Source organism: Melospiza melodia, chromosome Z, assembly GCF_035770615.1.
Source record: "Melospiza melodia melodia isolate bMelMel2 chromosome Z, bMelMel2.pri, whole genome shotgun sequence".
NCBI classification, from domain to species: Eukaryota; Metazoa; Chordata; class Aves; order Passeriformes; family Passerellidae; genus Melospiza; species Melospiza melodia.
In genome coordinates this window covers 17,727,344-17,745,705 of record NC_086226.1, presented here as the reverse complement: position 1 = coordinate 17,745,705, position 18,362 = coordinate 17,727,344, and the positions used below count along the sequence as shown (strand labels likewise).

General features: G+C 35.3%; 1 protein-coding gene across 6 annotated transcripts in view; it reads right to left on the bottom strand.

The window, feature by feature from the left end:
- ARB2A (ARB2 cotranscriptional regulator A) overlaps positions 1-18,362 on the bottom strand; it is a 261,677-nt gene that overhangs the window by 192,785 nt on the left and 50,530 nt on the right. For all 6 annotated transcript variants that reach the window (XM_063179805.1, XM_063179806.1, XM_063179808.1 and 3 more), the window contains 2 exons: positions 12,874-12,939; positions 4,649-4,840 (listed from right to left, as the gene is read on the bottom strand). In XM_063179805.1, coding sequence (XP_063035875.1) covers positions 4,649-4,840; positions 12,874-12,939 — 258 coding nt within the window. The remainder of the gene's footprint in view (positions 1-4,648; positions 4,841-12,873; positions 12,940-18,362) is intronic.

The window sequence follows — 18,362 nt, the reverse complement described above, 5'->3', positions numbered from 1 at the left end:
GTTACGCTGAACGATATTGTTGTTCCATTCAACTGCCTTACAAAACTAATGACATATTACTGCATGCTGACAAAAGTAATAACCCTCACCAATTCTTACTAAATATTGCCAATCTGACAGTTTTGTACAAATGAATGACAATATTTTGACCAAAGAGAACAGAAATTGTAAAAAAATGAAGAGCAAGATAAACACAACAGACAACTGAAGCTGAAAACCATGTTTTACCAGTTACTAAGGAAACATTTCCACAGCTAACACCCATCTGATGCAAAGATTTGGCTTTTTGCTTGTTAATATAAAGTTAGATTTTTAGGTGCTGCTCTATTTCTTCTGAAAAACTCGTCCAGGTTCTTTGAAGAACCTATTTTCCAGCTATATGTCAAGTATCAATTTTCCTTTAAACAATAATAAAAGTATCTAAGATAGCTTAATAACTGAATTTTATATAAGGCAACAATTCTTCGATCGCTTTTAATTTTTCTTTAATAAATAAGTGACAGTTGCTGTGGTTGAACGCATCTCTGAGACCACAGCTATCACTGGTAACAAAGGTACTGAATTTTCAAAGACTCAAAAAACACCCAGTGTTTCTCTGTACTTATGCAGTAAGCTGATATCCTCTTTATTCCCTAGAGGAGAGCTATCAAAGACAGTAGTACTCCCAAACTCTTCACTATGTCCAACCAAGGCAAGCTGAGCTTCTGCTTCTCCAGTGAACAATCTCCTCTCTAAGTACAACAACTTCAGCTTCTCCTTCTCTAACAAAGCGAACAAGGGAGCACCTCAACAGCCATTATTAAACCAGAACCATAAAATGTTTCATTCTTGACATCCCAAGTATATGACCTCATCATTAAATTGAAGAATTTGCCTCTTTCATCACCTTTTCCTGACACTACTTCAGTTATTGTATGCATGGTTAAACAATAACTGATCTGAGAAGACTCTCACTGTACAAACCTGGATTAGCCATTTAGGCCAAATATATTACAGGCAGATTAAAATTATTCTTTTAATTTACATTTATTTATTTATACAATTTACAATTATTTTTTTATAAAAAGTGGAATATCTTCAGAGCAGAATTCCAGAATTCTCATTATAAATTGAATAGTCCGCTCATTCCCAGGGAGGAGGGACTTGAACTTCAGCCTCTCATGCATCAGACAATGGCTTCTGTCAAAAATCAGTTTTTTGAGAGAAAGTTTCAGTAGAAAATTTCTACTTTAACAAAATAGCAAATCTATGCAGTATTTTTGTACTGTATTTACAGGACATTGACAGTCTCTTTTGTTTTAAATATCTTTTTAGTTAGTATTTGTTTTAATTTAGCTTTTGTTACATTCTCACTGCCTTACTAGCATATTTTTCTTCTTCATTCTTGTTTTTCTAAAACAGATTTTGTCCTACCACATTTTAATGTATTTACATGTGTTTTCCACATTATGTACAGTTTTCTCCCTCCTTCTTTTTCTACAGTCTGTTCTCTATCTAGTAGCTTATTTGTTCTCTTCATATTCATTCATATTTCAACATTTCTTTTACACTATCAAGTTTGAATTTTCAAATTAACACAATAATGCTATCTCTTCACATAAACCCTTGTCAACTAGTCACAATACCTGTAACACAAAAGATTGAATCTACACAATAGGGCTAGATATAAAACATGGAACAAGAAGCATTACCTACAGGAATTGCACAGATGCAAAGAAAAACATATTTCTAGCTACTTGAATTCCCACCAAGATTTTTCTCTTCGAATCTTTTCTCTGTAACTTGCAGGAATTCCAAAATACCAGAATTTTAAAATACAAAATTTTAAGTCCATACATTGCTCCCTTGCTCCACACATGCTTCGGAAGTGGGGTTTCTTAATTCTTTTTTCCTCAAAAGTGTTGCATCAGAGAGAAATAGTTTCTACTCTTCCCTTAACTTCCTGTTTAGAAGTATCAGTTCATCCTGCTCAATCCACTGCTCACTGATAACGCCAGCTGCTACATCCCTGTTTTCAGTTTTTCTAAGAATTGAACAGAGAAGCAAAGAAAAAAGCAGAAAAGTTGTGGGATTTGGCCTACTTAGAGGGTAGTTTTTTGCTTGTGTGCATTTTTTGTTTTTGAAAAGCAGGTATTTCTGAATTAGCTCCTCCACATAGGACATTCAAGCGCTACTTCTGTAATTCTCAATTTTAATTTTTTTAATTAGAACCTTATCTTCAGCAAATGTTTTAAGCTGGCTGCAATGCCTGCATGTGTTGCTAAGTCACATTAGATCATGGGAATTTTCAAATCCTACATATCATTATCCACTTCAAATTCACATAAGTCTATTAGAAAAAAAAAATCCATGCTCTCTTGTCACCAGCACTGATGCTTTGGTAAGGTCTGCTGGCTTCATTCAAGAATGAAACGTCTCCTTAGAAGAAACACAGAAAGATCTATGAAAATAATTCCCTGCTTCAATAATGTTGCATGAGGGATTAGCACACTTTTCATTCAGGCTATTTACCATCTAGGCTAGTTATTTGCATTTTGTAAGTGACATGACTAAATCAACTAGAGGACTGAATACCAGAAATGGATGCAATTTTTACCATTATTTTTATCATATGGAGTCCTTACACTCTACCATAATTTTCTGCATTTAGAAATTTAATTTATAGGATCTGTGTCTGAAGCTGACACAGATACCCCAGCTTGTATCTATATATGTACTCACTTTTTAGTCAAAACCAAATGATTCTAAATGCTTTCAGTGGGGTCCAACTTCCATAAAATATTGCCTTATCTAACCAGACACACAACCAATTCCTGGTACAGGGATTACAGTATACAAAACTATAGCAATGCATTTAATGACATAACTGAATTTGACTTAACACAACTGAATACAATCTATTCTTCATTTTGCATGCAAAAAAGTCACTGGAAATAGTAGGTGTCCTAAACGTGTAGTACACTTATCAGAATTTTAAGGTGCACAAAAAGGGACAGTAAGTTTTACAGTAACTGGAATTACTGAAATAAAGAGAACTACAAATTTAAAAAACATATTAAGGAAAAACTCAAAGATAAGAGCACAAAGTCTGACGTACCATTGTTATTCAATTATTACATTTTTGTAAAAACATTTTCTCACCCAACAACTGGGACTTATCTTGTATTGTTTTTTTAAGAAGCATTCAAAATGTGGAGATAAATAGTCTGGTTTTAAGTATAACAGCCATTTGAGAAAACAGAGGTTTGATCTCTGTCATACTGGCACACATCACTGCACAAAATAAATAAAAATAACAAAAGAGAAAAAAAATCTCCTCAACTAGAAATGATGCTTTAAAATGATCTGTTAAATAAGTGTTAGTATCCCAGTTTGAAATACTCAGTCTCTCATTTTGCCCAAGACAGCAGCACCTCTAAGAATGAACAAAAACACAAACATGTAAGCACTGTACAAAAACTGAAGTAGCTACAGCTATTTGGGTTTCTTGGGAAATGTTTTGGAACCAGCACTAGATGTCCCATACTGGACCTACCATACTGGACCTACTGTACTGCACTCAATAATCCTGAGGTACCTTTTGCTCTGTCTCTATCTGAATCTTGATTTAAATTAATGAAAAACTTAATATTAGGAAAAGATAAGCCTCACTTTCACAGGGCTAGGTTTCTTTTTCCTCATGAAGTATAGTCTGGTGCTTTGATAGTGAGTAAAACAAACAAAAAATAACTTAATGGCCTAATGTTTTTATATGTTGTCTTTCTTTGTTTTATTGAAAAAAAAGCACCATTTTTAATCCTGGATACTTTAAAGACAGCTGCAAAAATTATCCATCAACCACAAAAATTAATCACTTAGCAAAATATGTAACAGTAACAATGACAACACTGATATTTAGAGAAGAATATTAGCTTAACTTGGCAAATATAATACAAACAATGAGTCCTAAAAAAGCTCTTCTAATGTTTACTACTAAGTAAGTTTCCTTTAGGCAGTAGGGCACATATGATTAATTACTCCTGCAATGTTCCAATGACAAAAACATAACACAAACTGTCCACTGTCTCTCAAATAGATTTAACAAAATAGTGTCAACAATATGTGAATGTCTTCAATTGTCAAATATTGATAAGTAAATACCAGAATGAGCTAGTATTTAGTGCAACTCTGAAAAAGACAGTATCTTCAATAAATTCAGTACAAGCCCAGTAAAAACACTGCGTGTTATCATGAAAGCTCATGTTACCATTAGATTACAGCAGTCATTGAGCAATAATATGTACAAATTAAATTAAATATAAAAGAAAACAATCTAAATTGTAACAAATTTCTGTAGGGTCTCCTGCTGCATTGCATCACCTACTAAGGACTCTTGTCATAGTATCTGCCATATTAAACTACATGGCATGCCCAACACAGCAACGACACACAACTAAATTTTATTTTGCTGCAAGACAGGAACTTGGTTCCACCAGAAGAAAGTTCCAACAAAACAAAAAAGGTATTCCCATCACAAATACAATGATCACACAGTAACATATAGAATACTGATTAAAAAATTAAAACACCACAGGTTCACAGTTCTTAATGCACAGGCACACACGTGCACATCCACAGCACACATTTTGCATCTTGAACTTTCACTTACCTCAATAGCTCTCTTTATGTATGGTATCTGTGTCCCACTGTCCAGATCTTCATTAATTATAAGTCTCCTAGCCCACTGACCAGCTCTGACAACGCCATTACCATGAATTAGGACCAACAGCTTGTCAGGATTTAGTAATGCATCTTCACTCATAAAGATAAAGCTCTTTGGTTCAGTCTCAATTGCATCAACCTGCAATTCCAGACAACACACATTTTAATGCATCAATATAATTCTTTGAAAGAAAACTGTTAGTTACAAAGTTATCTACCAAATTTATATAAAAACATTCACCATTAAACAACCATTTCAATGCATGTGTGCCCAGGACTAAATAAAAATAAAGCAAAATATGCAACATAACTTTGAAACACATAAACATACCAAATTTTAGAACAGCAATCCAAGGGACATTTAAAATTAAGAAAAGGGGTAAAAGGTGTGCTAAAGCTTTGAAACATCAGTTGTTTACAAAAATTATAGGAAAGGAAGAAAGTCCATAAATGAGCAATTGGGGGTGGCAAGAAGGAAGGGAGTGAGTAATTTCTCATATCTGATATGCCTGAAGCAACAAAAAGTTCCTACATAATAAGAAAAAAAAATAAATCCTGAAGAGTTCCAAATCAGCCACCTCAACATACATACTTGATAAGCTACATATAGGAACCAGTACTGTAAATTTGTCTGTTACAAATTTAACAGGACAGCTCTATTAAAATATACAAATCCCATTTGGTTCTAAATAATAGCCTCATTAATAGTCCTCTGTACCAGGGTCAATGCTTAGCTACTTTGCGGTAGGAAGAGACCAACAATTAGCCTTGATATTCAGCAAATTGCAATCTAATAGCACATTTTGTCTTTAAAGAGAATAAAGCAGCACTTTTTGTTCAATACAAACTAAAGTTTTTACACGTGGTTTAGCAACCCTATCTCAAGACAAAAGAACTGTCCTGATGTAAAAACCATGAGGGCAAAACAAATCCTCATGTTCTCAAACCTACTTTTTCTCCTTCTACTATATGAATACACAGAACAGAAAGAACAAAACAGGCATATCTCCCCCTCCTACTATACTCCACACCCCTCCACTCCCACAGCCTAAAACTGTCCAGCTGCTAGGAACACTGCAACAGAGAAGAAACACAGTTCAGGTTATGATCCCCATGTTGAGAAAGAAGGAATTGGCTATTTGGATTAGTTTTGGTAGTTTTTTCTCATATATATGGGTACGTATTCTTAACTACCCTTATAGTAGGAAAAATTAATTCTGCATGCATCTTCAGACTTTTTTAATGTAAGCCCTACAAAACGTTTTTTCAATGAAGTCAATGAGGCCACTTAAACAAAATAAATTTGCAAATGAAAGAATAGTCATGTCTCTCTTCAGTATTTGCTATCACACTGAAGACCTTATTCCCCTGCTCCAAAATAAAGTAACATCTCACACGCCTCAGGGTTTGCACAGGAAATGTACTCACTTTCTCTCACACTGTGCAAAAATAGAAAATATGATAAAGAGTATGTTCTATTGAAAACACTGGGGCTACAGTAAGATCATGCTGCTGCTTCTGAAATAGCAGTACTGACACCTTAAAAGGTGAAACAGATTAGGTAAAAAGTCAGCTAACACTGAATCTCAGATAGTACCTGGCAATATGTAATTGACTTCTACCCACAAAGTGAATATTTATGACACTACACTTGGGGAAAAAAAAAAAGTGAATTTTGCTTTTCAGACTAATAGGTTTAGTTTAGTAGGTTTTAGCACTTATATCACTTATAATATAAGTGCCAAAGTTTATACTGTAGTATGTAGGAATTAACAGCACTTAGTGGTCATATGTACTAGAAGATACAGCTAGTTACCATTTCTGCAAATAAGTTAATTTTAAAAAACAGCAAAAAATATCTACCAAGATCATAAAAAAATAATTTTTAGTCTTTTCCCAAAACTAAACATAGTTAGAGACTTTTTGTTGAGCTAATTTACCTTCAAACAGCAGTAATTTATTAGATCCAGCTTTCACTAAAGAACACATGTAAATATCACTCCCATACACAATCTTACTTTACTGACAGATCAACATGGAGCACCATTTAATGCCAGACACATGGAGGCCACATAAAATACTTTACAATTATTAGCCACTTGTTCTTCTGGACCTACTCAATTGATTTCTGGTCACTTAAATCTAAAGTGAATAAATACAGGAAAATGTTTTTTTAGATTAGTTTAACAATTTGATTCAACATTATTATTTACAGGTGAAAATAATTCCAGTAATCTGTAGCTAGGCATGCCAAACCTATCCAAATTATAATGACAATTTACTGTTTAAAACTACAGTTTCATTTTCTTTTTCTTGGACTTTTTTCTCAATGCATAATAATTCTTTAAAGTTTATGGATGTAGGCAGCTATTATGAGATCTCTACATATATTATGAGAGTCTTAATATTTTTAAACAGTGAACTGCCTTTTTCCGTATGATTTCTGTCTCAAATGAGTTTTCCCCTACACAGTACCAGTCAATAAAATATTTCAGCAGCACACTAGTTAGTATTATGCACAGCTGCTGTGAATATATAGACACTTGAAATCTACTCTTATTGTCATCCACACTACGACATCAACAATTAGCCTTTACTAACCCAAGATCTATGAGAGCTGACAGGGTTCCTAGAGCAGGAGTCTTTATTCTATATATTGGAGTTTTAGAAGATTGAATGTTGAAAAGGGAAGAAAATCCATAAGTACTTTTCTTCCACAATTATTTTTCTTACTAAGTATTTTTCTTATTTCAGTTGAGAAACATGACAAAAATTAAGCCTTGAGCCTACAAAGTAGGTATAAAGTGTAGCTGGAGGAAGAATATGGCAAATAAGTGGAATTGAAACTGATAAGACTCAAAAAAGAGTGTGAGAATTGTGAGCAGCTGATGGAGTGAAAAATCTGCTCATTTGCTTCCCAAGATGAAAAGTCGTCTTCTGTGTGTTTCACCATAAACCCCACTAACTTGCTTTAGTTAAAGTCTTCACAGTATTGAGAATCCTGATTTAGAATTTTTCAATCAAAAATGTAAAACTAAGAAATAATTCTTCTATGAACTTTTACCTATTGAAGTGAAAGTGGAAAGCGCTGATAACTGATAAGCACTGATAAGAAGATTCTATGAAGTGAGACATTTCAATGCCATTGCCAACTAAACATGTGTCCTGTTTTCAGCTAGGATAGAGTGAATTTCTTCTCAGCAGCTGATAAAATGCAGTGTTTTGGCTTCAGAACAAGAATGGTATTGATAACACTTAGGTATAACACTGATATTTTGGTTTTCTGCTAAGTTGTGTTTATCCAAAATCAAGGACTTCCCTTTCCTTGTCTCATGCTCTGCTAGTGAAAAGGTATGCAAAATAAACTTGGAGGAAGCACAGCTGGGACAGGTGCCCTGAAATGGCAAAGGAATATTCCACATCCCAGAATACCATGTCCAGGATATAAAATGTAAACTAGGGGGAGTTACCTAGAAGCACGGCCAATCTGGGTTCGGGAATCTGGAGTCTGGCATCTGGCATTGCACATCACTCTTTTTTTGTGTGTTATTTTTATCATTTACCATTATCACTGTATTTTACTTCACTTTAGGTTATTAAACTGTTTTTATCTCAGCTAACAAGTTTTATTTTGATTCTCCTCCCCATTCCACTAGTGTTCAGAGAAGTAAAAGGAGGGTTGAGCAAGCAGCTGCACGGTGCTTAATTTCCAGCCAGGCTTAAAACCACTACATGTTACTAATTATTTAAACTTCCATCTCAGGCTTCCCCAGAAGCTGTTAAAGATGCAGTTAATTTAGAAGCACACTCCACTTGCCCTCAACAGCTAAAGAAGAGCAAAGATCAATCACTGATTATGCCACTAAAACTAGAGAAATACAAATACTCCATCTGGCTAAAAAAATTGCCGTCTTCTTTTTACTACTAACATAATCTTCAATGGTGAGCAAAATAAAACTTTAGAAGCAGTAACTGAATGGCCTCTCCCTTAATATGAGACTCTTTATTAAAATGTTCATGTCCAGTAGTACTTGTTGAACATTATTAGAAGTACAGTGCTTTACAGTAACAATAGTTCAACATGGATCTTGGCCTCCCTGTGTAGGAAAAAATGTTCAGAATTGTTCAGTCGAAGATGCTGGCATAATACAACATTGGGCAAGCTCTCCTAAACTGCCAACTGGTCTTACTTTCGTATCTGACACCACATTAATTAATTTTTGTATCCCAAACTCAAGTTGCCACCTAAGAAAGCAAAACAACAACAGCAAGTTTGACTTTACACACAATGTTGAAATTACGGAAGATAAAACGCCATCATGCTAAACCTTTGAAACTAACATTTCCATTCCCTACTAAAATCATGCTGAAAAAAAGCCCACTCCACCTAACAGAGTCCTGAAACACATTTCAAATACTCAAAACTCACAGGACTGCCAGCTTCATTATCAGCTGACAGAAAAAGGAAAACCAATATAACAACTTTCTGATCACCTGTGATGAAATTAAAAGAAAAAAGTTTTTTGTACTCATCTCAAAAATATGCACATAAAAAAGTTGTGTGTATATATATATATGTATGTGTGTGTGTGTGTATATATACACACATATGAGCCATCTTGGTCAGACCAAGGTCCAGGGTCCTGTTTCTACAACTAGCAGATTGTATAGAGGAACAGTAAAAACAGTGGTTACAGAGTGATTCTTGCCTGGCTTTGACAGCTGGTAACTTTGGAACCTTGAAGCCACAGTTTATATAACTGGGCATGCACGTTAAACAGTTCAAGGCACCCATACCACCTTAATATTGTCAAATGGTTTTTTTGACTGCATTTATACCTCTCTCCTTGGTAGTATTCTGTGGCAATGGGTTCCGCAATATAATTGGGACATATATGAAATAATACTGTCTCTTTCAGTAGAGATCTCCTGCCTGATAATTTAAACCTGATGCCCCTTAGGTTCTCTATTATGAAAAAAGCAAAAACCCATTTCCTATTCATCTTCCCTTCACCTTTCATGATTTTATAGATTTGTCATATTCCTTCCTCAGCCATCTATTTTCCAAGCTAAAGAATCTTTGTTTAATCTTTCTTTGTCTGAAAAGAATTTCACGCCTGTGATCATCCTTGCAACCCTCCTCTGTATTTCTTTTTAATTCTTCATATCCTTTTTGATATGGTGTCCAGACTTCATGCAGTGTTTAACATGAGGGCCCATATAATGAGTGGAATGACGATGTTTTTCTGTTTTGTTCTCGATACCTCGTAATTCCTAACATCCTATTTGCTTTGAGGGTTTTTGACTGCCATTGAGCACTCACTGATGCTTTCAGAGAACTACTCACAATCACTCCAAGCTCTTTCCTGAGTTGTAATTTAGAGGCCACTGTTGTGTTTACAGAGTGAGTTATCTTCCCCATAATTTCATATTTACCAGACTTGAATATCCTGTCATTTAATCATCCAGTTATTCAGCATGAATAAATAATTTCCCAAGTCATCATAATCAGCTTTAGATTTAACTATCCCAAATAATTTTAGAAAAAAATCAGAGAAGTTTGTTAGCTTGTATTAATTCCTTTTTTCTTTTTGCTTACAGCTATCTCAGCTCTTAACAGCATTTACCTGGTAACAGTTTATTTCATCTGTAAAATATGAACACCTTTCTCCCCTTCTAACCAATTAACTTTAAAGGAGAGTACCTTCTCCTGTGCTTTTAGAAAGCATCTGTTGACAGTTCACTGGAAATATCTGTACTCTTTTACTGACAAGATTTTTCTTCTCCATGTGATCTCTGACTCCTGCAATGAGTTCTGGATTTTTTAAAAATAAACTTGTACTAATTTTCCCTATTATTATTATTATCATTATCATTATTATTATTATTATTACTACTTCAGCAGTAAGTTAAATATAAATGGGCTGTTCTGCAGCTTCATGTTTGATTTCCTATAGAATCCTAGGTTTCAAAAAAGTCTCATCCTGGAATTTGTTTATTGTACAATATATTAACTTGTCCTCAGGTCTCCTCTATTGATATGACAAATTTCAGACAGCTGCTCAGAATTATATCCTGTTTAGTATACTTAAGTGTGTGGAAATTGGACAAGTAGTATTGGAATTAATTATGTTAGTTTTTCTCATTTGACCTTGGTATTCATTTTAGCTGCAATTCATCTACTGACCTTATCAGCTCTCTTTTATTATGAGTCTTTACAACTCTAACACAATCCTCAAATCTGTTTTTTCTGAGTTTCCTGTAACTTACCAATACTTATACTCTCTTCTATTCTCATCCTAAAAGCTGCTTTATTACTTTTACTAGTTTCCTTTACTAGTCTCACCTAGAGGGTTCTTTGTCCTTACTTGGGAATCTGTCAGTGGTGATTTAAACCTAGCTTTTACACAGCTTTAATTTTTCAACTTCCAGAAATTTTGTTTCAATTTTTCACTTTTGTATATGCCTTCATAACTTACTTTTGATGGTGAGGGCTGGCTACACATAACAGCCATTCCTGAAGAACGGTACTTGTACCTCATGATATTTTTTCCACAACACTCACAATTAGACACCTGCAGATTTTGTGCTTTCCTATTTTGCTCCAAAATGCAATTAAATTATGACACTTAACAGAAGTTGAAAGTAATACATTTGAGAATAGCTTAACTGTATTACTGAACAACTGTATCCATTGTCACTACACAATTTCTAAATACAAGTAAAGAGATAAATCCAAAAGTGGGAACTCGCCCAGGACCATTTGTCTTCCAAGCCAAGAAACCTGAAACTTAGAGCCACACAGATGAATCACCACAGGTGTGACATAGGTGATGGAGGTGCTGTAACACATATCCCAAGTTTCTTCATCTTCATGCTTGGGAGCTAACTGATCAGCTTTACCACTGCCCTACTTACATGCATATTCTTCATATTATTTTTTAGGAATCAAAGAAAGTTCTACAGCCTTAAAATGCAGATTCGAAGTTTATAAAAGACAGCTTCACAGTGTCACAGATGAACTGTGACATGGCTTGAGAAGTTTTTTGATACATTATATTTCTGGAAGCACTTTTTGGACCAAAACTTCACCAAGAAAGAAAATCCGCCAAAAAGGTGGAGATCGTAACTAGCACTGCACCAGGCAGACTGTCATGATGAACCCAATCCTATGTCTGTCTACACAGAAAAATCTGAAGTGGGGAAATGGTATCTCAGTCTTGGTTCGCAGGGCATTGGTGCAAGCACCAGGCTAGGATATTGCCCTTAGATTTCTCTGTGAACCTTGTAGCTCAGCTCCTTCTGCTGTGACCACGACACACTGAAAAAGTCCTTCTAGGAAACTACAAGTATTTTGGTCAGGTCATCAAAACATTCCCTAAGCAACATTCAGGGAATGGAAATGGGAATAGTGAAATCTTACAGAACTGTTAAGGCAAAAGACCTTTTCCTTCCATAGCCTAAACAGGTTTTCCTTGACTGAATATGAAGGTTCCTCTGAGAATGACAGCAATTCAAAAGATTTCAAAGAGCATAGGAATAATCCTTCATAATGATGGAAAATCTACATAGTGCTGTCACACTCCAGTCTCCCCTGCGCTCTCCAATATAAAAATATCTGAACATCATCATATCACATCACATATATTTATAAACACACTGATATGTGGGGGAGCACTTAATCTTTTCCAAGGGTTGATTAAATATTTTCACTAAGTGACAAAAGCACTTTATATTACATGCATATTACAAATTACTGAAAAAGCATTTTTAAAAAAATGACTTTGAGTATTTTACTGATATTGAATGTGAATGTAGTCTTCTGCCTGCAAAGACACTTCTGTTCTCTACATCTGTAGACATCTCAAAATACCCACAAATACTTTTCAGAAAGCTTATAGTGCTCCTATTAAAAGGACCACATTTTGAAAATTCTGGTATGTGGTAAGGTAAGAAAGGCTCAGATGGAGAAATCAAACACATGAGAAATGAGGTGGAACCACATCTCCAGATGCATACACATGCAAAACGCAAAGGCGGTGTCCTGAAACAATGCCCTGCACAGAGCCCTGGCACATCTTGTCTTTATATGAATATGGGATCACAGGCTATGCTGGGTAAAATTCAAAAGATTCAAAAAACTATGCCCTTGGAAAAATAAATTATACTTACTGGAAGAGTTACTTTCTTCAAGTGGCATTCGTTCTGCAGTAGTTCATAAACGTATTTAGTAATGATCTGGAAGAAAAGAAAAAATTAGAATGCCACCAGATACTAAAACACGTACAATAATGACATATGCAGGAAGACAACTTAAAGGCTAATTGGTTAAACTTCTAAGACTTGTATATGTTTTGCAACTTTCCTGAATCCTCTACTGTAAAACTAATTATAGAATTTGGAGCTTAGACATAAAATTCTCTCTGCTTTCACTGAAAAGACTTCTTGCCAGTACAATGGAAGGGTAACTGTACTTGTGAATCCATCATGCACTACTGTGTGCACAATTTGGTGAATAACAACCTCAAAACTAAGGTTTATAACCAATTAATATATACTCGGGGGGGTAGAAGAAAGGCTCTCTTTGAAAGAAATACTTTTAAAGCATTTTGTCTACTAGGAGATTTCTGGAATTCTCTCCCCTCCAGGTTCACTTCATGATTTACATGGAAAGCAGATTTGTAGCCACCCTCAGCTAAGTTACTTTGCCATTTCTACTTACTGAACAGGGGAGGTATGGATCAAAGATTGCTGAATAGAAGAAAACCCCATACAGACTGCCCACTATGCAGGAGTTTATGTCTGTTTTCTCCATATAGGAATAAAATTGAAATTTCAATCCTGAAACTAAAGGTATCATTTCAGAAAGGAACAAAATTAAGAAAGAAAAAAACCAAAATCAAAACAAAACACCAAAAAAAGCCCACAAACAAAAAACCACCAAACAAACAAAAACAACACAAAAACCCAAACAAAACCACAAAACCAAAACAAACCAAAACCCACCAGAAAACAAGAAAGTTACAAAACCCACAAGCCACACAAAAATCAATCTTGTTGCAACAAAAGACTTGCCCTCTTGAATGTAACAAAGTTATTCACATTTCAAATTCTTACATCCTATCTAGGGACATTTTTTTTCTGCCCTTACATATTCTAAGAAAAATGGAGATGCAGATTAAGTACTTTCTAACTATAATTAATTTGGGAATTAAACTGAGGAACAAACAGGTACTTCATCCATTTGAGGCTGTAAAAATGGTGTGGACATTACTGCCTGGATTTCAATGGCTATAAGAGTTTGAAAAAAAAAAAGGCAAATTACAGAGGTAAAATAAAGAATTCATTTTAAGAGGCTGAAATGGTGCTTGCCTTCTCTTTAAAGCTCAGGGAACAGTATTTAAATTCCAGACAGGACAAGGTCTAAGTCTCAGAATATTAATACAAGAATATATGGGTACAAATCCAGATGGTATTCTTTAGATGAACACCTCAAGGCCACAACTACATCACAGATACATCTGAATCCACAGTATATTAAGCCCCAACAGAAGGATCACTGTACAAAGGTTTAAAGTGATGGCATCTTAACTACACACTATCATCCAAGCAAGTAGAAGCCAGGGTGTCATAAACTTCAAATTAAATTTTCCAAATGCACAATTACAAAAGGAAATTTCAACAAAGTCCAAAAGTTTTTATTATGTTAATGTGAGGAACCATAATATGCCAATGTTTGGAACACATATGAACAAACTGGAAGTACTGATGAAAGCTAATTAAAAATGTTGTTATATGCTCCTCCTTTCCTCTCTCTAAAACCCAAAATCTTCATTAGGATTATAAGAATTCTTTCTGATCCTGCTCAAATACATTTATTGATAGACTTATGTTCAAAAAACTTTATGGTTTACAGATTATCAGTCCTTCTGAACATTATTATCTACACAGAAACTGCATTTGGAGAAGGAATTCAGCTGTGAGCGATGAGTTGATTTAAGACATGTTTATCCCCAAAGCAGTATGCTTGGAACATGCATACAGTGTAATTTTACCTTCAGGGGCAAACTTTTTATGGTTCACCGAAATCGACTGCAGTGTAACACCAACAAGAAAGCAGTTAAGTTCCTGCAGTCTCAAAGGCTAATGTTGTACCGACATTAAAGTGAGCATAATGATAACACTGACTACAACATAGAAATTTTGGCTTTAACTCTCAATTTAGGCCTCTACTCACTGCTAAAATGACTAAAAGAAAACTTGGAAGATAAAAACTCCTATGCAGAAAATATACTTTAACCACTTGTGAAAGTCTACCCTTTTTACATTTGTTTGCATCTATTTCTTCTATTCTCTCTCATTTATTTAGGCTGTGCGTCTTCAGAGCAGAAATAAACCTTTACTCATTTTTTCCACAGCCCGTCTCAATGGAGTAGTCATTCTAACTGACGCTTTATGCACTACCCTAATAAAATAAATAAACAATAAAGCGCAATACAGCCTTAAAAATGGGAGTGTTCAATCAGTAGAACACTCTAGTGTGCCAAAGACTTAACCTAATGAATGCTTTCAATAAAAGCAAACACAAATAAAGATACAGGAGGAGAAGGCTCACATGCAAAGTATGAGATTATCATCTTCAGACAGCTCAGCACCTGGATGGCCTGCATTGCCCAGGGAGATTTCAGGAAAAAAATTCCAGTGAAAAAACCCTCAAACAAAACAACCCCTAATACTGCCCCAATCTATATATATATGTATGTATGTATATGTGAATGTGTGTGTGTGTGTGTGCATGTATGCAGCCACAGAAGGGGCTGAAGGCTTTTTTGCAGTAGATCAGCACGTTTAGGGATATCCTAGCAATGGCTGGTACACTATCAGTCTTAAATGATGGAAACTGATACACAAGATTTCTTGAAGTGCCATCCAAGTCCAAAATTTTCTTGATTTGAAAACATCACTAATGGCCAGACTTCCTGCATTCTACCATATATGTGTCTGGAAAACTTGACAAAATTCAGTCCTGCCTAGGAAAATCTAGCAAAATTCTGTCTTATTTAGGAATATGGCAGCAAGTACAGCAAATGCTATACATCCAACACTATCGGTGCATTTTTATGCTTTTACAAGCTTCTTCTGATTTTATGGCTGACGACTTTTTAAAAAAAAATTATTAAAAAATCTTTCGTACAGGAAGCAAAAAGAAAAGCAAACAGTGTGACTATTTTCTGTAAAGAACTAGTTAGACTAACTATTTGAAATCTATACAATTTATATAGCCACAACCTCTATAAGTAGCAATATTATCTTGTGCATGCTGGTGTTCTACATTTGACATCTGAAAACTATTGTAGAAACTACTGTAGAATGTTGAGAAGTGTCTTTTGATTTCTTGCATGAGTAGGTGGTTCTGGTTACACTCTATGAACTCTCCTGGACTAATTATCACTCAGTCACACAGCTGCTCATCACTGCAGGTATATAGAGACAGAGGCTGATCAACTCAGTCCTGCATCAATAAATCATCTGAACTATCAAGCAACAAATTGCTCAGATCCAGACATTCTCAGTGCAAACTGTAACACTTACTAGAGAGTACTACTCATGCTAGTCATGCTAACCTGGGATAGCTGCACTTTTTCTAAGGCTCTTGAAACTGGTTAGGTGTGCCAAAGCTGTAAGCAGTATACTGCACTGTAATTCAAGGTAATAAGGTGGCTGGAGAGCAGGCATCATCACTGTGTCCAAGACTGCAAAGAAAAAAGAACCAACAGCAAGACCTGCCCACAGTGTATGAAATTAATTGCCTGATAAATGGAGAAGAAACTGGCAGTTCTGTATTTCTTCTACGAGATACTGAAATCTTCCACCTCACATTAGAGTATTTCTGTACCTCATTCACATCCAAGTGCTGTCTATCAGGAAAATACATCCCAAATAAGACAAATATCTGAAATTAAAGCTATCAAAGTGTTCTTACTGACTGTTGAGTGAACTGGAACAAGGAAAAAAACAAACAACACAAATACCAAAAAATTCCATGCCTCTCACAGCTATTCTGATAGCAAGGGAGAAATCCTGTCCAGCCATGGAAAGCCTAACATTTCAACCGTCCAAAAAAAGGTTGCACTCAAGCTGCGCGATAGAGGAAATTTTCTTCCCAGAACAAAGCAGTCTCCTCTGGAAGGAAACTACATTGCTTGCATTTTAAATTGCTCTCATTGAGCAGAGGAGCCCGTATTCTGCTTTCCCTAAGCCTGAGAAACTTCTGCCCTAAATGAAATCACAGCTATTCTAATTTTGTTGCACTAAAAAAATTCCCATAATGAAGGCAAGCTGATGAGAGCAGGGACCACAGCTGACTAGAACACATACTGAGCACTAAAACCAAGTAGATTGTCCTCAGCATATTAAATGCACAAGTATCTAATCTCTGTTATAATTTCTTTACTGTAGTTTTCCTTCATCTATGGTGAAAAAGGTTGAGAGCCTTACACATATGGTTCAGGAGTGGAACCAACCTGCAGTGCTCACAAGTGTCTTTCTGAGGAGCTTAAAATAAATTAGTCATGATTTATGTTGGATATAACATAGAATACCCCCAGAAGTACCTTTCCAAAGTGCTAGTGGTCTCAAATACGAAAACTGCAGTCCAATAGCCTTATGCATAACTGGGGGATAGACCTACGTCGTGACCAGTGAGCCTTCATATGGATCCAGAAAACAGGCTATTTTCATCATAAAGAAATTAAATTTAATGACTTGGGCAGAAAGCAAAATGAATAGAAAGAAGCACATTATCTTATAATGGGCCTGAGGTTTTACCCTTGCATTGTGAAATATTCTGCACAATGATAGCAGGACTATAATGCTGCATACACTCTGCAGAGCAAAACTGAAACAAGAGGTGGAAACCTAGTTGTGGTATATACAAGCATAATATAAATATGTTCTTTTAAGACTATGGTTCATAGAGAGGACTTGCTTACAGATTATTTTCAATGAACAAAAGCATTGAGAAATTTTGTTATGAGTCTAATTTGTGAAATTTTGCAATAGAGCATCCTGAAACTACATGATAAAAAGATTCATACCTGTATAGAATTATGTGAAATTAAAGACTAAGAACTAGTGACTGCATGTTTAAAGTTAGAAAAATCATGAAGGCAGTGAAGTCTAAATACAATTAAAAGTGGAGACAAATAACAAAGAGACACTTCAATGAATTAAGTACAGGTGGTCTTTAAACAGAGTCTGGAAAAGACCACTGAAGAAAGAATTCCCACAAAGTAAGGAGGCAATTCCAGAATAACTCAGTTTAAAATAATAACCCCTCCATTTTAAGACTGTAATACATTGAAAAAAAGCCTTGTACCACATTCTACAAACATCAAAAAAACCAGCATGGCATTCATGAGGAAGAGCAGAATTGCAGCTGACCCACTAGTGAGCTTTTCCATAACAGAGATTGCCAGGTATGCAGACAACAGGTCACAACTCAATGACTTGATTAATAACACCTACATCCTAATCCAGAGGAGCTGCTTCAGTACATACCACACCAAAACACATGCTGGGACTCAGTGAAGTGCACTGAGCCTTGCCCATCAAGTTCCCCTCCCACGCTGTGCTTTACAACCCAAGTCCTCTAAATCCTT